Genomic DNA, 22,935 nt, shown 5'->3' on the forward strand with positions numbered 1-22,935 from the left:
ATGATAAGGTTTTCATCTTAATTCCACGCTCTTTAGTTGAAATAGCGTATTTAAACAACCCAAGATTCAGCCATTTAAAAGCAGTTGATTTTCGCTTTTGACTGGCTAGGCCTTGGTCGTATTCGGGAAGTTTCGAGCTTGATTTTCGTCTCGACGATCAGTTGCTCTCAGGTTCGTATGGGTTTCTTTTATTCCCTGAGGCAAGTGTTGGAATAGGTTCTTAAAACGAGAGGTGGCAATCTATTTCCTATTCACGCCAGCCTCGCACTTCGACGCTGTAGGTCTATATCGAACCTCTTGTCGTGAATACCCCCAAAATTATGTTAAGAGCTAGTGCAGTGTCATTAAAAGACTTCTCCGAAGTGTTTTTTGTGATCTTTTATATTTCGTTTATTTATACATATGTACATATTTATGTTTGTTTAACGCTGTCATTAGGTCAGACAGTATGTCGACGAAGATAAAAGATGATTAGCGAATAATTGATTGGAAACCATGTAGAAGGAAATGGTCATGGCCTAATTTTGGATACTTCCCCGGCATTTGTCTGGAAGGATAGAAGAGACAAAAACCTCTTGGAGCATTTAGCCAGAGTGCAGATGCAAATTACAGCCCCGCACCTGTGTAAGGAAGCTACTCTCTCCAGACACCGCTGTGCTCAGAGTCGGACATTCAGTGTATTCATGAGGGAACCGTGGCAGCCCAGTCAGTATAGCAACGGGCTGCGGGCTGGACGGACAGGGTTCGATTCCCGGTAGAGGCAAGATGTGTTTCTCTGTTCCACAGCTCGCAGAGAGGCTGGGGGTCCCACTCAGTGTCCCATCCAGCGGCCGGGGCGTGAAATTGACCACTCATCTCCATCTGGTGCGGAGGTCAAGACTGGTGGAGGTATACTTCCGCTCCCCCATACGTCTTCATGGCGTGGTACTTAATTAATTAAGCACGGGGGATAACCTTACCTTACCATTATGTACGTATTTTTGTACCACCCGTTTTTGAGAAATGTAATTACGTTTGATTAGAGTTTTTTTTACATGAAAAATATTTCTTCTGGGATACAACGCATATTGTCCGTAGAAGTTCATCGTTGTTTAGAAGGAACATATCGCCACCATCTTCAAGGAAGAAGAATAAACAAGTTACAGGTGGCAAGCAGTGCTTCTAGCTCGCCACTAGGTTGCAGTACGCCCCTCGGAACGTGACATCACACAACGCTATATCCCAGAAATGTATAGTTTTCAGATTTAATGACTTCAATGTGAGCTTCATCTAAAGCAAGAGTGACCGGCAGACACCCAAGTTCAATTCGCCGGACTTGTTCTTGTGTTCACATACAGCTACATTCTTCAGTATAAGATGCAGAACTCTCATGGCGCACACTTCCAGTGTAGCTGATGCTATCCAGCCATGTAGCTCAGGCATTTGGCCTCGGTTTTCTCACCGCGGAGCCTCGAATTCAGTCCTAGTAGATTTGTTGTGAGATGCCTTGGCAGGCGCAGTGGCATTGGATTAGGTTCTCGGAACTTCTTCACTTGTCCCGGTTAAACATTCCACCATTGCTACATACCCCCCTGACATTTGTTGATACCTTGACCATGTAGCACGTAGAACGTACTAGAGTAGGTTCTGGGAAGATTGCCTTTGATACGGCACCGACCGCATAGAAAACGAAGTCTCCAACATTTCTTCTGTTGTTACGTTTATGTACGTTGCCGCTGTAACGTTTTACTGAGGCATCGCCTGACTACGATAGGGAGATAACACATACTTGTAGACTGATGGGAGGGATGGCTTCAGGTGCCATGATATACATACCGAGTTTCGTAAAGATCGGTTAAGCCATTCAATCGTTGATGGTACACAGACAGAATGGTTGGTGCATAAGCTTCTTTTTTATTTTCTTGGGGGGTAGGGTGACACTGAGGTCACTTGGTACGCCTAATGCACCAGTCCCGGATGATAAATGATGATGAACGTGGAGCACTCGGTGGAATGAAAATTGGCAGAGGAGACCGAAGTACTCGGAGAAAGTCTGCCCCAATGCCACTTTGTCCAACACACAATTCCACATAACCAAACCTGAGCTCGAACCTGGCCTTTCGCGGTGGAAAGCCGGTGACTAACCTTACTTCTTTAAAAAAAGAGGAAAATAGGCTAAAAACAGTTGCTGAACCGGTACTATTAGTCCTACCGATGCGACTTGACGGTTGGTTTGGGGGGGGGGGCGAAATTTTGAAAATAACTTCCATTAATCCAGAATAGCACTGGGACCCACCGAGCATCCGATCCAGTGAGTACTAGGGGATTCTCCCTGAAGAATGCGAAAGGAGCGTGAAGCTGACGTCATCTGGCGCCAAGATAAGGATTGCGTGAATCATTACCCTCATATCTTTTTATTGCGTTGTGCTTGAGGGTTAAGGGAAACTACCTCTTCCCCAAATATTATTGTGATTAATTCGGTAATGTCGGATGGACTAACGTGTTAACATGGGTGTAGGAGATAAGAAATGCACACATAATTTTTGTGTGAAAGACTCTAATGGAGAGCCGACATGAGAGACGTGGATGTAAGTAGGCTAATATTACCCCTCCCCCAAATGGGAGTGAATGCGTGGACTGGATTCACCTGACTCCGGATAGGATCCATTAACGGGCACTTATGAACACAATATGATCCCTCAGGTCTCATCAAAGCAGCGAATATCTTGACGAGTCGGTATGCGCTTTTCAAGCAAGATCCTACACCGATTGTTTATATAATGCTGCAGTTGACGTTAAGTATGTTTTGAAATACTCCTTATATTAATCTAGTAATCCATTCACGTGCGAAATGTTTAGTTATCACCCAATGCTTGTCATGCACGCCAATGCTGTGACTGCCCGCCTGCTTTCAGGGACAGGTCACTGTGGTCTGTAATTCCAGCAACTACTGTTCTGGTTTTATTGCTTCAGTGTTGGCATTGTGCTACTCTTTCCTGTTGAATGTATGGTTTTATTTGTATGTATTTTCAGTCTGAAAGTTACACAAATCTGATAAACTTAAGGGAATTCATTTCCGGGTTTTAACGCGTCTGTTTAATATCTTCGGGTTGGGTGACACCGAGTCCACTCGGCACGTCGGCCACAGATTGGCCTGTTATACCAACCCCGGATGATGATGAGCGTGGAGCAGTTGGCGGAATAAGAATTGGCAGAGGAAACCAAAGTGCTCGGAGAAAGCACGTCCCAGTGTCACTTTCTCCACAAATCCCACATGACCTGACCTGGGATCGAAGCCGAACCGCCGCGGTAGGAAGCCGGCGACTGACCGCTTGATCTGTGGCACGGCCTTCGACACTGACATATACGAGTGTAACTCAAGATTGCCGAAGAAGGAGTAGGATGTGATTCCTAACGCGTCAGCAGTTGTTACATTTTAGACTGCCGCGTCTAATTTTACCACTGCGTAAAGTCAGGAATACGCTGTAGGATGTAGTATGTGTGTTTGTGCGAGGCAGTAAATATATCACAAATGGATATAAAACGTAAAAAACGTGATAATTTGAACCCGAAAAAAAACATTATTTTCCGACATATCCTCCTCCAACACTGATACACTTATCCCATCTCTATCAGTGCGTCCAAATGCGAAGCATACAATTCATCTAACTGTTGTCTCAGCCACTTCCGCATCTCCGTTTCAACCTCTTCATCAGCGAAACGCTTGCCACGTTTCTCGAGCCAGTGGTGAACCGCTTTACGCTACATACACTTCCCACCATAAGCAGGAAACATTTCTTAATGAACATCCTTTGCATTGAGTCTTTTTTTCCCACAAAGAAGCGCACAACAGAACGTTGCTCTTCAGTAGTACACACCTCAAGCACGGTTGCTATTTTGAATACCGAAACCAGCTTCTGAACAGGCGCATGCGCGTCTGCTACTTAGACTATCATGAAGTTGAGCTGTGCTGCTACCTAGTGATAATTATAGAAAACGTATTACATCCATTACAGCTGTTTTACTTCCGTTTGTGACCTATTTACTACTCTCCCTGGTATGAATAGATTTACTTCCATAAACATAAAAATCGCAATTAAAATCCTAGTTTGTGTTGAAAGTATATGTGTTAGTTCATCTGCTGTTAATAGAATATTCCTTAATTTTTTATCAACATGAAGACTACGCAATTTCTTTACTATGATCGCTTTCATTACTTTAATAGTCGAATTCCACATTGTCAGACATCAGGAGGGGCAAACACATAACCATCCAACATTCCGACACCACCATGGGGGCCTGAGTTCGATCCCAGGTCAGGTTATATGGGCTTTATGGTGAACACAGTGGCACTTGGCCAGTTTTCTCCAGTTACTTTGCTTTCCCCCCCGTATTTTTTCTCACCAGTTCCACGTTCATTACTTATCCTATCGTCGACGTTATAGTCTCGATACTGACAGCATCGTTAAATAAGCAGCGTAAAAATAGTCGAACCGTTGAAATTCCAGTTTCCTGGTATACTGGGGCGAGACTAGACATCCGGCGTAATCTTTTGCCGGCGAGCGAATTGCGCCTTCCGCGAGAAGGTAGTGGCGTGGTCACTCTCAGTGGGCTTGTGCTAGAGTGCGAGCTTACTGAACATGAAAAAGAGTGTAATGTAGCGGAATACTCTCGAAATTTCTGTAATTAACTCTTGTGTATGAGAGAGTACTCGCTCAGTTCCGTTCTGAATTTTTGGCCTTTGTCATTGAAAATGATTGATCCTTTTTAATAGCCCACATTGTTTCTTGAGGTCATGTTATAGATTTTTATACAGGCCTACAAGTAAATGACGCCATTCTTATTCGGGAAATTCTGTTAAAATGTAAATTGAGTTTTGGGAACAAGTGAAAAGGCGCTGAATTTGTGTTACTGAAATTTTCTTTCTTAAATACGTGTATCTTGTAGTCTCTTATTAGGCATTCATATTTTCTGGTTAACAGCGAGAGCTAGGTAGTTAATTTTTATTTCTCTGCCCTTCTGTTAATTGTCATGCTCCAAAAATAAAATAAGTTCCAGAGTCTGAGTCGTTTTAAGTTCCATTTGAGTCAGTTTTATGCAAAGCTGAGAGGCGAATTACGTGTATTACTATTGCTGGAATACTGAATGGTATTAGGAAATGAAGTATGAAGGCATTGACCTTCCTTCTAAGTCGAAGTGTACTGACCGAACACCCAATTCCCCTCTAGCAAGAGGAATTGCTCAGAATTTGTATAAAAGGAAGTGGCTTTCTAATGTTGCTTAAGGCATAAGGCATTTAATATTTTCTTCCAACCCACCAGCAAGTTTCGCAGACAGACATCGTACTCTTCCTGTTGTGAGCATGCTCAAGGCACTGTCTCCCGTGTGTTCGGACATCCTTGCTCGCAGGCCATCCGTCTGTTTGTCACCAAAATCATGTGTCGCTATCATGTTGCAGATTTGAATAACTGTAGAATAAACTCTACTGCAGTATAGAAAGTCATGGGTCCGCATTTCCTAATTTGATAGGAACAGATTTCCCTCTAATTATCCATGAAAGGTCACTTTTGATTATATTCGCACACTTTCAAAAAAATTTTGAAGAAGTGTAACCACTGATAGGCAGACCTATTTGCTATGTTTAGAAACTATAAAATGCATCCTGTAACTTATAAAACTAGTGCGTATAAACGTTTTTTTTAATGTATTCTTTTAGATTTGAAGCCGTCGTTTTATTTCCGCTCGGAGGCGGATTAAATTCTGACAGGTTATTTTGAACTAACACTGCCTTTTACAAGATGTAAACGAATCTTTTGGGCCTTCGTTAAATATTCGTATACATCGCGATGTGAGACAGACCTTCTGTATCTGGGTTTCCTGATGGCCAGCTTTCACGTGCTTTATTGTTTACCTATAGCGACGGGCTGTTGTCAGGAGGGCTGGAATTCGATTCCCGGCAGTATCAGCGATTTTGCTCTTCTTCACAGCGTCCAGACGGGCTCTGATCCCACGCAGCCTCATATCCAGTGGGTACCGGGGCTTCTTCCCTGGGAGAAAAGCGACCGGGGCGTGAACCCGACGACTCACCTCCATGTAGCGGCGAGATCAAGAATGGTGGAGCTATATCTCCACTCCCCCAGCACGTCTTCATGGCGTGATGCGCAATTAAGCACAAGAACAACTCTACCTATTACCTTAACGGCGGTATCAGTAGGTCTGTCGAAGATTGTATTTCGGCGAATGGTAGAACTAGTGAATGAAGAACTAGAAATGAACGGTCAGGTCAAATTTTGTGGTATTATACCAGAAATTTCATAGAGAGACTGAAGGAGACCACGAACAACCTGTCGGCGTAGGCGTGTCCGGACACCTTCCGAATGCATTGGGCCCCAACTTGATGGGCCTTGCTGGAGCAGTTTTCCCTATAGACGCGTGGGGATGAAGCAACACAGCGCATTCATGATCTCGACATTGGATGAAGGTATGGGTCAGCTTCGCCGGTCACGGTAGCCGAGCGGTCTAAGGCATGCACTGTTTTCGCTCGCTCGGAAGCCGAGATCGTGGGTTCGAATCTCACTCAGGGCATGGATGTTTGTGTGCGTTTTTCTGTGTTTGTGTACAGGTAGAGGCCTTGCGACGAGCTGATCACTCGCCCAAGGAGTCCTACCGAATGTGTAAGATCTAGAAAATCCGAAGTGAACTTAAGTTCATGGAGGTAGGCCTAGGCCCACTGGGGCTGTAGTGCCAATGGGGGGGGGGGAGGGGTCAGCTTCACGCTACGGCCACTATAGTTATCGGGGAAACATCTCCCGGTACCGATTGGAAACAAGTCTGGATGGGAATTAGACCCATTCTGGACAGAGTGGTGGCCTCAATAAGAGTCTTTCTCCTGCTGGAAATCGAATCCTGTCCACCTACTATGTAGCCGAATACTTTGCCGGCCACCGTCTTGGGGCACTGTGATATGGGCATACATAATAAGGGGTTCCTAAATGTCTGACCTGCGCTTCTATTTCGAAGAGAATTTTGGACTTTTAATTCGGACGTTTTTTTATCGTAAGAATGCGAGTGCTTTCCAATTTATGAAAGTCAGGTACGCACGCAACATGGACTTAAGTAGCGATACTACATAGCATGAAATTCCGTGAAGAACCAAACGCCCACTTTGCTGTAAATTGGCTACTGCCACTGTTTATCCTTAATCGGCACCTTTTTTAAATTGGGTTGTCTCTTTAAGGAGCTACAAAATTGACACTATTTTTTTCGAATAGTCAGAGTATTTCTGTCAGTAAAATGATTGGCTGCCGGTCGCGGTAGCCGAGCGGTCTAAGGCATGCACTGTCTTCGCTCGCTTGGAAACCGGGATCGTGGGTTCGAATCGCACTCAGGGCAAGTATGTTTAGTTTGTGTGTGTGCGTTTTTCTGTGTTTGTGTACAGGTAGAGGCCTTGAAACTACCTGATCACCCGCCTAAGGAGTCCTACCGAATGTGTAAGATTAGAATAACCGAAGTGAACGGAGAAGTTCATGGAGGTAGGCCTAGGCCCACTGGGGCTGTAGTGCAAATGAAAGAAAAATGATTGGCTACGAACTAACGACCGATGTTCGATTTCCCGTACGGACACAATTTTTCTTTTCGTCAAGGCACCCCTACCTGCTCTGGGCCCCATCGAGTGTTGGTGCAGTGAGTACTGGGGACGGAACGGCCCGGGTTGTGATCCCGGCCACTTATCCCCTAGAGTCGAGGGTTATGCATGGAACTTTCCCTGTACTCCCCTCTTCTCCCAGACGCCTTCATGGCCCTATTTTATACACATAGACAACGTAACATTACAAAATTTTTCTCTGCTGCGAAGTTTTTTTTGTATTTCCGTTTATTTGTACAATCGGTCCATATTAAGGACTGTAAGCACATCTTGTGAAATACTTAATCTAAGGCTTAAATACTAATAAAAGAACATGTCAGTGAGAGTAATGCTCCAGTGAGCATTCTCTAGGAATCTATTTCGAGTATAATTTTATTATAGTATGTATTGCATTTATGTGAAGCGCGAAGTTTTTAGTGTTGTATAAAGTGGCATTTATATTTTCCATAAAATCGTTTTGGATTTTTAGTGTAAAAAACGTGGCTATGGTTTACTGCAGTAAGGAAACAACAATGGAAAAGGCATACTCAGTAATAAACACACAAAATTTTCAGGGACTTTCTTTGAAGTTCATTAAGCGTGCTTAGAAATGGAAACAGGAAGTATAAGTCAGTGGGTGTTCCATATCGAATTGAAACAAAATCTGTGAAGAGTATGTGGGACACAAGAAGAAATGCATTAATGGCCCTATGCAAACTAGATTCTATTATGGCTGAAATTTGATTGTCAGAAAACCCCGATATCGAATTTCAACAAAATTTGTGAATCGGTTTAAGAATACGTGGGAAGACCATTTATGACCTTATTTAAAGTAGCCTTTTGATGCAACAGTAATATGGCTGAAATCTAGAATTGCCCAACCTTTTTATCGAAATTCTTCCGAATTACATTTTGAGAGAATCCGTCTGTCGATTTAGGTCCTGATGCTTGATCCTGGACGAACTGCCGTAACCTCCACATGAGACGTATGTTCTCTTTCTTTCTTTCTCTCTCTCTTGGCATCGTAAAGAACTGCTAAATTACGTCTCAACGTAACGTTTACCAGTATGGACAGAATTAGGTGCAAATATACGTATGTGCTGCAGTAGCCACACAAGGGTTCTTGACCTCAAAATTGATTAGAGATGTGACTCAGTTGCCCCAGTGCAGCACATTTTTTTTTCCTTGGAACTACAGCCCCAATGGGCCTAGGCCTACCTCCTTGAACTTAAGTTCACTTCGGTTTTTCTAGATCTTACACATTCGGTAGGACTCCTTGGGCGGGTGATCAGCTCGTCGCAAGGCCTCTCCCTGTACACAAATACAGAAAAACGCACACACAAACTAAACATCTATGCCTTGAGTGTGATTCGAACTCACGATCCCGGTTTCCAAGCGAGCGAAGACAGTGCATGCCTTAGACCGCTCGGCTACCGTGACCGGCCGCAACACATATATAGTTGTGTAAATTATTTTGGTAAAATTTGCATCCGACTGTGATGCACTCATGGCGTAAAAGTTCAGAAAGCCAGGAAACGAAGCACTGTGAACAGGCAGGTGTCTTGCCGGGGGGGTGAAAGGGCCCGCTCATAATTACCGTGCCTGTTTTCTGAAACGTGGGAACTCGATACTGACGGACACTCCAAATAAGGCACCAATCAAACTAACTTGGCGACTGATATACAGATTAGTAGGGCGTTTCTCCGCGTCAGGGAACTACTGAACTGGAGAGAACATTTGGATTCGGGAGTCATGGTGTGCGAGTGCTGTGTGAGGAACTGGACTCTTGTGAATATTCTCATTTCGTCGTTTTCCTTAGTGTCTTCAAATTAGGCACTGCCATTTCCAAACAGCCGTGCACTTTATGACTAAGTGATTACAGGTTTTATATTAGATTATTAATTGCAGTATTTTTGGTTGACGGCGGAACCAATATTTACTATCAGACATTGTGCGTTCTTTCGTTATGTTAAAGGAAGTTTAATTTGCGTTGTGGTAACACTGTTCTGAATGGTGCCACCATCGTTGTATGTAGCTTGTATACATGGGCGTCGGCAAGGGGGAAGGGTAAATCCAGGCAACTCACCCTCCCAAAATGAAATAGATGTACCCGAAGTATTGAGACCGGGTGATCTCGATCACAGTTTATGGTGGCTCCGGCCTTCAGTTCTAAGGTAATCCGTAAAAGTGCCCTTAAAGCGCCTGCAAGTAAGTGTAAGCAAATTCTCTGGGTTCTCCCTCGCAGACAATCCTGCCCCCTCCCCCCCAAACATCCATTCGACGCCAGTGCCCCTAGGCTTATCTATATAAATATTTTTTTTATATAGTCCCATTTTATTTGCAGTCTGTACTAATACATTCAGCAAATTGTTATGGTGTACTTTAACTTGAAGAGGAGTGCTCATTTGCACTATTCTGGGCTTATACGTATAGTGCATCAATTGTGATGTAAAAGTGGAATGAACAAGTTGACAGTTTAGGGGTCTTAAAATGTTACAAACATACCTTGTTTGACAATGTTTTATTCAGTATCGTTTTAGGAAACTGCACATTGACTTGCCATCAGGAATGCATGAGTGGAGATGTTTCCAAACGACACGTTCGAACCAAATTGATAATTTGTCGAATTGTGCATCGATTTGATGTAATTAAGCGTATAATGTCTCCAAAAAGAAAATTTTCAACTCCGCTTAAAACATGGTTATAAATATGAAAGTAATTAAAGTTAAAGTTTGTTCCAAATGATTTCTGTCACCGTGCAGAATGCCGTTCCGTTTTATTGTACTGAATTTAAGATTGTTTCAAGGTTTGATTGCTTACATTTAATCGAAATACCTACTGCTCTTCATATACCTTCATTAGGGTATAGTTGCGTGTATCAGATGTCGGCATCTCGGAAAGATGTACAATATCGGGAACGTATCGCGAATAAGCCTTGTCATCGTAATAAAATCCTAAAGGTACACTTTTATTAATTTACTCCCGTCTCAAGTCACGATCTTCCGGGAGATTTCCCAAGCAAAATTAAGCCTTTCTTGTCTCACACGTTCTTATTCAAAATGAACTTGATATGAACTCCCTACAGTTCTTGGCGGATAGTAAACGTACACTGACAGCCGATCGCAGTTGCCGCGCGGTCTAAAGCATGAAAATGTCTTCGCTCGAACACCGATATCATGGGTTCGAATCCTGCTCCAGGCATGGTTGTTCGCGTGTATTCTGTATTTGTGTTTTGTACTGTGTGCAGGTAGCGGTCTTCCGACGAGCTGATCCCCCATCCAAGGAGTCTGCCGACCTTCAAGAATTAAGAAACTGAAGTGAAACTAAGCGTTTCACGGATGCCATATGCAACAGAAATAGTATTGTGGCGTATTGACTCTATGCAGGAACTGTTGAGCCACAAAGGTCTCGGGGCACGCGCGCAACGTGAGAGTTGCGGATTGTATCGGCGCGTTGCTAGGCGACAACTCTGAACGCTTGAATTGCACAACAGGAGGTGCGAGTGACGTCACATACCTCACTTATCCCGTAACTACATAAACACCCCTACCCGTTAGGTTGTGACGTCACGCAACAGGCGAGGCCGTGCAGAGACTATTGCTAGGCAATCGGTAAACACGACATTACGCAACAGTAACGCACTGACAATACAGAAAACAGTTACGTGGTAGCTACCACTGTTTATGTAGTTACGGGATGAGTGTGGTATGTGACGTCACTCGCACTTCCTGTTGTGCACTTCAAATGTTCACAGAGTTGTCGCTTAGCAACGCGCCGATACAATCCGCAACTCTCACGTTGCGCGCGTGCCCCGAGGCCTCTGTGGCTCAACAGTGCCTGCATAGAGCCAGTACACCACAATATAGATAGATAATTCCTGATGAATTAGGTTTGAAATGTTTAATGAAGTGCAACGTATAGATACGTATCCGTATTGTACATTATATGTTGCTTCCTGTACACATTTTAGAACCAGTTCCTGCCACAAGTGTTAGCAGAAGGTAAATGAGACGAAAGAAACGAGAATCAAATGGTCGTGAAGATGACGGGAAATGCACGTGTGTGAAGAAGCGCTGAAACAGTAGTGCACTTTCCGCCGTATCTTGTCTGTACTGCTGTTCGTACCAGTTGTATCTGCATCTGCCTCTTGGGGTGTGCCGTCAAGTTAACGTCAACCTGTATTACAGGTAACAGTTAAGCTGAACAGTAAGAATTCGTGCTTAAGATTACAATGCAGTGAGGTATTGTAAAATTCGCAGTGATGATGGAATGGCTTTCATGTTATTAGCATCTCATCTTCACCTGCCACAGTTCTGACGGCTGTGCACCGGTTTTATTACCCTCTAATCAATTGGCTCGCACAAGACATGTAAAATTTAGTCTTGGTTTACTTAATGACGGTTTTCCATCTTCCTGGGGTATACGGCGTCGTATGTGAAGAGCATTACCGTGATCTGTTTTAGGGCATTATTCTAGCAAATGTTTCAGGAGAGGAAGACCACGAAAATCTTCAGCCTAGATTCGTGCCCGGGACTTCACGCAAACAATGATAAGCTTGAGGTTGCATTAGTGACATCTATTCCTCGACTGGAAAGTTCTCTTTTCTCCATTAGCTTCTGCGATTGGTGTCGTCTCACTGGCGCCATCACGGGCCGATGGTCATTGCAACGTTGTTAACTTTGCTGAGCGTTATTCATATTCACATCTGCAGTGAAGTGTGTCACTCTTTTGAGCCAAATCACTACTTTATTTAAATATATAGCACATGTACTACCTGTTTTAATCCTCAGGATGTTTGGCGTTGTTTCGGAAGGAAGTCCCGGCGAGAGTTTTTGTATCTGCTGAGGAAACTGTAACAAGAAAGTTGAACAGATTGTCTAAGGAGGAGCTTTGTAATTTACAGTTTTCGTCTAATATTGCTAGGATTACAGAATTAAGAAGGGTTGTATGTTTCAGGGATATAGCATGCTTGAGGCAAGTGCGAAATGCAGACGCAGGCTTGATCGAAGAATAATTTTGTATTGATACTATTTTGATCGAAGAACTTGTTGGGGAAGACTACCTGAGCGTAAATGGGAGGACTAGGTCCAGTGACTGCGGTTTGCGAGTATGGTTTGACCTTCGAATGCCATGAAAGCACTGAATTTCTTTTTGTGCTTAGTAATTTCTTGCAGCGCCATAGCTCAAGCGGCTAGTCGCTGGCTTCCTACCGCGGCGGCCCGGGATCGATCCCGGGTCTGGTCAAGTGGGATTTGTGGTGGAAAAATGGCTCTGGGGCAGGTTTTCTCCGAGTACTTCGATTTCCCCTGTCAATCTTCATTCCACCAATTGCTCCACAATCACCCTCACCTGTCATCTGTGGCTGGTACAATAGGCCAGAAGTGGCCGCAGTACAAGTGAGCCGCTGCCCCTTGCCGATGTGGGTCGAGAACAACGCTCTGCTACCACTTTGAGCCGTTTCCCTTCCCATGTAGAAGGGAACCCAGTTCTCCTACCCACTTAAACCCATGGACTCCTATTCAAAGCGGGCAAGGGACAGGCTCATAAGACGACTTGCTTGTACGTGATGCACTATGCCTCCCCAAGGTCGAGTAGGGGATCTCGGGAGAGGAAAACCACTGTCGGCACTATGGGCCAAGCTGGACGGATCTGCTAGTCTGAACTAGTAGGGAACACACACAACCCAAGTATACACAAATACTACAGTCGTTTCTAACATATAAATAAATGTGTATATTGATAACAAGGCATACAGGTGACNATACAACAGTAAGTCACTTACTGGCGTTTCCAAATTACAAACACAAGATTAACCTCGCGATTTGATACAACCTTCATGACGTCGCGAGAGCACTCTTCCCCCTTCAGATACTGCACGGGCCGAAACAGAATTTCACAAGCTCAATCAACCTAAACACAGAATTTAGACGCAGCGAATTTACCTGGCTAGAGGTATCGGGGAGAGAGAGCGATGCATTCGTTCTGCTTAACCAGGAAACCTCGCATTGCTTCCAGGAGGGGGGAGACAAGGTCAGCTGACCTGACGTCAGCTAAGTCTTGAAGTGGAAAAAGAGGAACGGCTCGCATCCTGGTGTTTCGGGGGGGGGGACTCCAAGGAACTTCACGGAGAAGAACCGTTGCACGGTTCACAAGGGACTCAGTCCCACCCCACTAGCAATAAAAAGCTACTAATTCTGAAAGACCCAGTACCGTGGAACTGGTTAATTTTGTGAGAAGTCAATAAATTGGACCGGGTGGATGCCCACTGGTGCGCTAACCCTGCAGTATCCCTGAGGATTTAATCGAGCTGCCTGATAAGCAGTGTTATAATGTGGTTTGATTTTTGTTTGTTTCAGACAAGGCAGGCTTCCAGTCGCCCTATGGCACCATGGATAATGGCATGGTGAGTATTGATCCTTTAAAATAATTATTGTTTCATGATGCTGTCCAATCGATTTTGTCTTATTTAATCCCCATTGGCCGGCATGCTTATACTTCTGCGCCCTCGGGTTCCAAGTTCATTGATTTTACTGAAATCTTAGATAATTACCAGGCTTCGAACAAGCCGTTTGCCTGTTTCATGCCAGTAATGTCGCATCCTCTCTAAACAATATGCTCTCTTGCTCTCCTCCTTTCGTTGACTTTTCTGCCCTTGTTTAGTTCTTTCCTGTTTTATTTTATTTTTTCCCCATAACATTTCTTCTTCTACCAGGAGAGCACGGGGAAAGCTATTATATTTTAAGTATATCGGTTTAAAGGAGAATGCCGTCTTCTGATATGTGGTGCCCTGTAAATCTTGTGTAAACCGACATTTCGGAGTAACGTATCGCATCCATCTTCAGAGTAGAAAAATCTGCGAGCAAGGAACCAGCGTGAGCAGGTGGCTGCAGTTTTCACGCTAGTTGGTCGCTCGCGGATTTTTCTACTCTGAAGATGGAGGCGGTATATCCCTCCTTAACGTCGTTTTACACAGTATCTACTCCCAGAATACGGCATTCTTCATAGTCACCGCCGTGAAAACTTTAAATCTTATATAGCGGTTTACTGCGCTTGCTTTTGCTGCCTTGCCCAGAGTAATAGGATGCTGTCTCTTGGTGGATGTCTGCAAGAGAAAGAGGAGCGTTGCTGCTGTGCATTTCCCGTGATAGTAACATTGCAGCCTTCTGCCAGGCTGTGAATATAGGCATTAATACATTGAGCAAATTCTGAGCATATGGAATTATGTTCATACTCCTAAGTAGCAGTGTCGACGAGGGCTGTGAGCGGAGGGAGACGCTCCGACCAGTCGTGAATAGGGTGACTGCGGAATATGACCACTCCGCCCGCTAAAGTAAGGCGCGCACGTAATTTCAGTATTTAGTCATGTGTCCCAGTAATGTTCTGCCATGCTCGACAGCAAGCACCATCACCGCTGTACTGTCGTTCGTCAGAGTGTTCAGTGTATTCGGCAATACATCATGACTGCAAAGTCAGTATTTTCTTTGTTATGCTGGAATTTGTATTGAGAGGCCAGTCTTGCATCCTGTTCCCCTATTTCGACTTCCTTTTCTTCATTTTTTATCCATATTTTTTATCCATATCCATATGCTGTTCCCCATTTTCTGTTTTCCTTAGCCATCTCTGTTTCTTTCTCTTCCTTATGCTTGTGTGCACGCACAATTTTTTCTTCGCTAAATGTGATCACTCTTATTTCTTTCTTTTTCTGTTGATATTCTTATTTCTTTATCTTTCAGTTTCCTCCTTTTCTTTCCTTTTCCCTTTTCCCCCCCTCTGCTTTACGTCCCTTTAATTTGTACTCCTTTCTCTTTTCTGTGTATAATACTTTATACTTTATTTAATTTATCGGTCACGTGTTTACTGTTGTTTAGAATTCTGTCCCTTCTTTGTTTTTATATGTACAGTATCTCTGGTACAGTTTCTGTCCACATTTTTGCTCAAGTTTTCCTCCCCCCTATTTTTATTGCATTTAATCCTGTTGTTATTTTCATATCAGTTCCATTCTTGGCTCGACCTGTTTATTAACAGACCGTATTGTGTCTGATGTACTGTGAGCATCCCTTCACCGATAGTATGAGACTGTGTAGCCCAGAATATATAGGTGCTTGTTAAGTAATAAAGTTACTGTGGACTGGTTTACTGCCTGAAGTCACTTGGTCCGGTTGGCTTCCTGCTATGGTTGGCAGTACACCCATGCCGCGAGTTAAGTGCCTTGTACTCGTGTTGCACTTGACTACGACGTCATAATTGAAACAAATGGGTTATGTATGCTTCGACATCAAGCTGCGGACAGAGGCAACAGGATCCTCCGAAACGGCGGTAGGAATTCATCAAACTACACGCTTTACATGGCAGAGGACCGCACGTTGCAAGTTTAATGCCTAGAGGAGCCTTTCCCTGTCTTGCAGCACATGCAGATAGACGAATTTGAATGGGGTGTCTGGTTTAGAAGCATTCTGACTCTTCTGATATGCATTTAGTTTGTGTTTAACCACTCCCACAGTCTCTCAACAACAGTATCACGTTAATCTGCATAACAAAGAGTTCTTTAAGCAAGTATCTATATCGAAGGATGAAATATGCCCATCACAGTGGCCGGCCTGATTAAAGCCCATACGACCTTGTACTGATGGAAAGCTGGGATTCCCGGTTCTAAGCCGCTCGAGGCATGGATGTATATCCCCATTTTTTCTGTGTTGTGTTGCCCTGTGTAAGTAGAGGTTATTCAAGCAGTGCCTGTTGTGTGTTCGGGCAGCTGTTTTTTTTTTGTCTGAAAGACGAAATTTCCCTGTTATCGTACGAACCGTATTTTGTTTGTAAGCTGAAGAATTCAGGCAAGACTTGGGTGCCTCATGTGTGTTGCATTCCTAGTTTAAGTTTTCTGACAGGCCGGATCTGCAGGAAAGTTGAAGTGTAGATGATGAAGATCAAAGCAAAGTAAAACGTAATGCTGAAGCCCAGCGTGGTTTTCTGGTGGGAAATCAGTGTGATATTGATTCATTGTTTGAACAGTCTTATTCATCAGTAGATCCTCATGTAACATCTCACGCAGGGCCGCGCCATAGCTCAAGCGGTTAGTCGCTGGCTTCCCACCGCGGCCGCCCGGGTTCGATCCCGGGTCTGGTCAAGTGGAATTTGTGGTGGACATAGTGGCGCTGGGGCAGGTTTTCTCCGAGTACTTCGGTTTCCCGTGCCAATCTTCATTCCACCAGTTGATCCACAATCACCCTCACCTATCATCTGGGGCTGGTACAATAGTCCAGAAGTGGCCGCAATACAAGAGACTTAGTCCCACCCCACTAGCAATAAAATAAATCTCACGCAGACCTGAGTGATCTGCCCGTGATCTGAATTTATCAAAAAATCATTCATGGCTTTCGGCTTCGAGGTTGAAAGGGTTGAATCTTTAAAACAAAGGCACCAGGACATCTTTGTTACTCAAATGCCAATATTTTATTTTTCTCTCGAGAAGGCTATGTACTCTACTGTACGTAGGTCAGTCAAAAAGTTCCCGGAATTCCCCTGCAGATGGAGAACGAGCAATAAGATAGCGCACCCACTGTTGTGGTGGGAAGCTCAGCATGTCTGCTCGCAGGCGCAACAGGTCTGGACAGGTTTCAGTGTGCAGTGTCGTTACTGTTCCGTTTGAATTAGACGTGAGTGTTCGTCATTCGGCGCAATGTCGCAGTTCGAACAGCGTATGAACATCAAGTTCATGTACAAATTGGGAAAAACTGCTTCAGAGAGGCTATTGGCCCTGCAGCAAGTTTACGGTGATACTGCACTAAAGAAATCCGCAGTTTACAACTGGTTCTCCCAGTTTAAGAATGGGCAGGAGACGTTAGGGGATGACCAGCGCGGCGGGAGACCTTCGACACCCAGAACTGAAGAAATGATTGGAAAATTGCGACAACTGATTCGATATGATCGAAGAATGACCATCGCGGAGTTGAAGCAAGAAGTTGGTACTGTTACTGGCCACTTCTACGTGCAAGTTTTGCAGAGGTTGCGCGATGCGGTTCTGAGGAAGTGGCGCGACAGGTGGCAGGGACAGCGGTTTCTGCATCACGATAACGCACCGAGCCACACATCGCTTGTTGTGCCGTAATTCCTCGCCGAGAAAAACATTCCTGTCATCACTGAACCACCGTACTCTCCGGATCTCGCTCCGAGTGACTTTTGGCTGTTCCCTACTCCGAAAATGGGCCTCAAGGGCACACGTTTCCCAACCATGGAGGACATCAAATCGAATGCGACGGCTGACTTCCGGAAGATTCCAAAAGAAGCCTTCCACCACTGCTTCCAACAATGGGAGGATCGATGGAGCAAGTGTGTGTGCGGGCAAGGGTCCCACTGTGAAGGTAATTAGGTAAGCGTTGCCGTATGTCCTACCCTTAGAGTGCTGTACCACCATTCGGGAACTTTTTGACTGAGCCTCGTAATGTGGAAACTCATGGTGCTAGCGGTACGATCGAAGACGAATGATGCCTATTTGTCAATCCCTGGAAGCTGATTTTGGAAGCTTGTTGCTCCACAATGAAGTGAATATCCTTCATTTTCAACAGTGCATGCCATTCATTACAATGAATCATGCAACAGTTAATATATACCATTTTGTGAAACTCCTCTGGTATGATACGTATTCTAGGCGTATGTGTGGTTGCTTGAAAGCTGGGTTCGTATCTGTTGTTTCCTCTACGAGTGGGACAGCCGAGCAAAGGAAAGTCATGGGGAGAAGTAATCGCCTATTTCTTTTGACACGACAAGGACCGCATAAAAACGTCTCCAAAATTTTTTGTTGCCGCGGGAACCTTTTTACCGAGTTGTTACCTGGTCACGAAAATGGGATACACAGACACGCGTCCAACAGTTCTTTTATTGTTGCGTGTATTATTTGCCTCGGGAATGTGTTTGCTGAGCCGTTACATAGCAACGAAAAGAGGGATACACTTTACCTAGTCTTTGCCTAGCAACGATAGGAGGGATAGACATGCAGACACACAGACTGATGGGAGGGCTGTATGAAGTACCAATTCGTAGGTTACGCAACGGTTCTTACGGTAGAATAGGTATTTTCTCTGGGGTCCGTGCCACGGCTTCATAACGAGATCCCCAGAATAACCGAAGTAGTAATGGGGCTCGACGCCAAGACTTACTGACTGACTGACGGACTGACCGACCGACCGACCGACAGTGGCAATGTGACTTTGACTTGACTTTGAACCGAAACATATGAGAGTCAATTGCCGATAAGTCATAACCACGGAAAGTTCCTAGTTGAAGAACTGGAAGTCAACCTGAGAAGACTTAGTATGACTTTACATGTGTTATAATTACAGTAATCCGTTAAGGGTTATAATTAATTGTAGTTACGACTAGTGAATATCCAATAAATCGATCCACCAATCCAAACCCCGTCCACTAGTCACTAATACACGTGACACTATATATATATATATATTACGTCATTTTATTTTTCTTGTTGCGTGCTCTTTCTTATTCTTCTTCATTCTTCTCCCTCCTCGTTCATTGAAATATATGGTTGCGTCCAGATGTAGAGACTTGAGGGCAGATGTGCAGAAACTTGGCTTCCTCTGTATTGTTCAGGCTTGAGCATTCGTAGCCATTACGTTAACGGTACCTTTGTTGGCAGTGTCCCAGTTAGTGAGCTTTGGGGGACAGTTGCTTTCCGCTGTCTTACTGATGATGATAACAGAGTTTCGAAATGTTAGCAGAGCTAAATATTGGAACTGTAACTACTCCAAGGTACAGAGCCTTTCTCGGAAAGCTGGAAGTCGTTTAGTTAGTCAAGTAATTTGGCGACGTTTATGGGAACCGAAGTTTTAATATCATGTTCACAAAATCCCGCCATTGAACTCTCGCCTGAGGTAGTTAAATCATATCTTATATTTCAGTAATATCCATTTTAATATTATACTCACATGTAGTGTAAAGCCTGCAAAGTGTTTCTATCTTTACAGTTTTTCTGATTAAAATTTGGTATGCGTTTCTCATCTTCCCTTGCTTTCCATATGCCGCTCCCATCCAATTCTTATTGATTTAATAACCCTAAAAATGTTTAGAGAAGAGGTACAGATCATGAAGTCTCCCGAGTCTGTGACTTCCTCCCTGCTCCACATAATATCCTCAGCATCTTTTTCCTGAGGCATCTTCAATGTGTGTTATTTAGAGAGAGAAATTTGCACTCGTATGAAGTAGTAGGTAAATAAGTCCTTTTGTTTATTTTAATAAGGTTTTTAGATAGAACATGAGAAGATAAAATATTGTCAATTCGCCCTGGCAAAGAAAATATGAAGTTCAATTTATATGATCTGCCACGACACTGGGCCCAGCCTCAGTTCAGACCTGAGTACGATCCTCCGTAAAAGGGACTGCAACTTTGGGCAGGTTTGAATGTAGAGGATTTGTGGGGTTACATTTTGCCATTAATTAAGCTAGTTCATTTCAGAATTCTGAACTCCGGTATTAAGTAGGGCATTCATTCAGAATTTTAATTTTCAGGTTTGTATGCCGTTAACATATGTCGCCTATTAGAATTTCGTTGTTAAATTGTATTTGATTGGATGTTTTCGGAGCAGTGACTGATGCGATCGGTACAAGTTCCTCGAAGTACCGGAAGAACGCTTCCTCCATCTTCACACGAAGCCAAGCAAGCCTGCTGTGTTCTAACGGACAGCACGGTGTCACAGTACTGTTCATAGTCACTGCTGTGAGAACCTGAAATTCAGCATATATATCCTGCTTGCTGCTTGTTGTTTGGCTTATGTTTTAACCCTGAATATTGAGGCAGGATGTTCCTCTGAAACGTTCGCGAGCACCCGGGCGACTCTGCTGTCATTGTAAATTGTAACACCAGGTTGGCTTGTTTTCGGAAAATTATTTTCCTAAGGTTGCCGACTGCTCTGACGTTTTTCGTGATTTTTGTCAGTCTCTGGGCGAATACAGGGGATGCAGATAAGCCACAACCGCCATCTTCTAATGCTGACATTTCAACTTAACGATCATGTTTATTTCTCCATCTCATTACGTACTAATGGGCAATATTCCTTCGTATTTTGCAGGGCCCGGAGGCCTTGTTTTCTTTGCTCTGATACTGGATATTTAATTTGTCATTCGCCGTTCTCTTATTCTCCGCGATGCAACGTGTACAGTATCAGAGCAACTTCAGATAAGCCAAAATCAAACAGTTGTTCACCTGTGAGATGCGACTATCTTTTACGGAACTTCTGTCTCGACTTATTTCACGACATTGTTTTGACAACTTACATTATCAGCAGTAGCAGGTTGGTTATGAATTATTGATTCTTAAATTGTTTAACGATGCTGATTCGGCTGCCGTATATATAGCGTGAGGTGACTCGAGTTAACGATAGTGTAATGGAAGGTGAGCAGTAAGGGGTTTCGAAGAAGAATGTCGTGGCAAGTTTCAAGGCATTAACCAAGGTTTTGCTCGGGAGATGATGAGCGAAATTGTGAAACTCCTCGGGATTCAGTAATTCGGACAAGAATCGAACCAGGTGAACTTATTTCCTGAATAAAAGTATAGACGGTTTGCGAAAGATACAAGGTAAAATATTGTGCCTCTGCTTAAATAAACACCTCGTTATGAATATATGTGAAGGAATGGAGACACAGTTCAGCGTGCTTTTAACATCGGCAGTAGACGGAAATGAGTGGTCAGCTTTACGCCTCAGTGAAAGAGCTTATGGTACCCATTGCATAGGAGGCTTTGTGGGCCCGAGAGCCTGTCCGGACCCTGTGAAGATTATCTCCCTGCCGGAAGTCGAACCTCGATTCCTCGGACGTCCAGTCATAACATGGTAGTAACTCGCTGCATCTGCCAGACGAGAAGATAGTGGCATTCGGGCTACATGTCGCACACTGAGACGCGCCCATCTCTCCGACGTGTATGTTTTGCCTCTCTTTAACTTTCCTTTCTAAGGTTCCGTTTCTTTTTTGCTCTTACTGTTTGTAGTTTATTTGTTTTGTTTGGAACTAGGACCCATTACTGCTTTGCTGGTGGCATCACGTGCATGCAGGAATGGACTAAGTCTTATCATCGCCCACAGGGCCGCTTTAAGGCAACGGATGGGTTGTAGGCAAAGTATGATCTTGGACCCCTCTCCTCGCTTTTACTTTAAAAAGACTCACACTTCGATGCAAGCACAGAATCTGTTTATATTAACAAAAGCGAAAAGGACATGGAAAGATTAAGAAGCATTCTAAACCTTATCTTCGTTTGAAATTATTTTTCAGATTAGCTGTTAGTCTACGCCGATGTTGTGAATCTACTGGGTGATAATGTAGATACCATAAAGAAAATCTTTAATTGACGCAAGTAAAGAGGTTGGTCTAGAAGTAAATACAGAGAAAACTAAGTATATGTTACTGTCTCGTCACCAAAATGCAGGGCAAAATCATGACATAAAGATAGGTAACAGATGTTTTGAAAATGTGGCACAGTTCACATATTTGGGAACGACGATAACAAATCAAAACCTGACAGAGAAGGAAATTAAGAGGAGACTGAACTCGGATAATGCTTGCTACAATTCAGTTCGAAACCTTCTGTCTTCTCGTCTGCTGTCTAAAAACATTAGAATTAGAAAATACAAAATTATAATTTTGCCTGTGGTTCTGTATGGTTGTGAAAATTGGTGTCTGACATTAAGGGAGGAACATAGACTGAGGGTGTTGAGGATAATATTTGGACCGAAGAGAGATGAAGTGACAGGAGGTTGGAGAAAACTGCATAATGAGGAGCTTCATAACTTGTACTGTTCTCCAAGTATAATTAGAATGATCAAGTCAAGGAGGTTGAGGTGGGCAGGTCATGTAGCACGAATGGAGGAGACGAGGAATGCGTATAGCATATCGGTGGGAAAGCCAGAAGGAAAGAGACCACTAGGAAGACCAAGGCGTAGGTGGGTGGACAATATTAGAATGGATCTTAGAGAGATAGGATGGGATGGTATGGATTGGATAGATCTGGCTCAGGATATGAACCATTGGAGGGCTCTTGTGAACACGGCGATGAACCCTCGGATTCCATAAAATGCTGGGAAATTCTTGAGTAGCTGCAAAATTGGCGGCTCCTCCAGAAGGGCTCAGCTCCATGAGTAAGTAAGTGCTTAACATTTCGTACATTTAAAGCAGAAGTATAAAGTACCGCAGTTACCAATAAAGAGAAGTTACTTTATACATCTTCTGTCTTCTGTCTTCTGTCCAGATATGGCAACCGGACTTACAAGGTGAATTAACAGTAAAAGTTAAAGTAAAGTTGTTTTTGTGATTAACTAATTAAGCACTATACA

The 22,935-nt window shown here is 43.8% G+C and overlaps 1 protein-coding gene across 1 annotated transcript in view; it reads left to right on the plus strand.

The window, feature by feature from the left end:
• The window catches only part of LOC111866844 (transcription factor 12), a 441,771-nt gene that overhangs the window by 53,237 nt on the left and 365,599 nt on the right, over window positions 1-22,935 (plus strand). Inside the window, exon 2 of the mRNA XM_033752433.1 lies at window positions 13,960-14,006. Coding sequence (XP_033608324.1) covers window positions 13,960-14,006 — 47 coding nt within the window. The remainder of the gene's footprint in view (window positions 1-13,959; window positions 14,007-22,935) is intronic.

This window comes from Cryptotermes secundus, unplaced genomic scaffold, assembly GCF_002891405.2.
Source record: "Cryptotermes secundus unplaced genomic scaffold, Csec_1.0 scaffold643, whole genome shotgun sequence".
NCBI lineage: Eukaryota > Metazoa > Arthropoda > Insecta > Blattodea > Kalotermitidae > Cryptotermes > Cryptotermes secundus.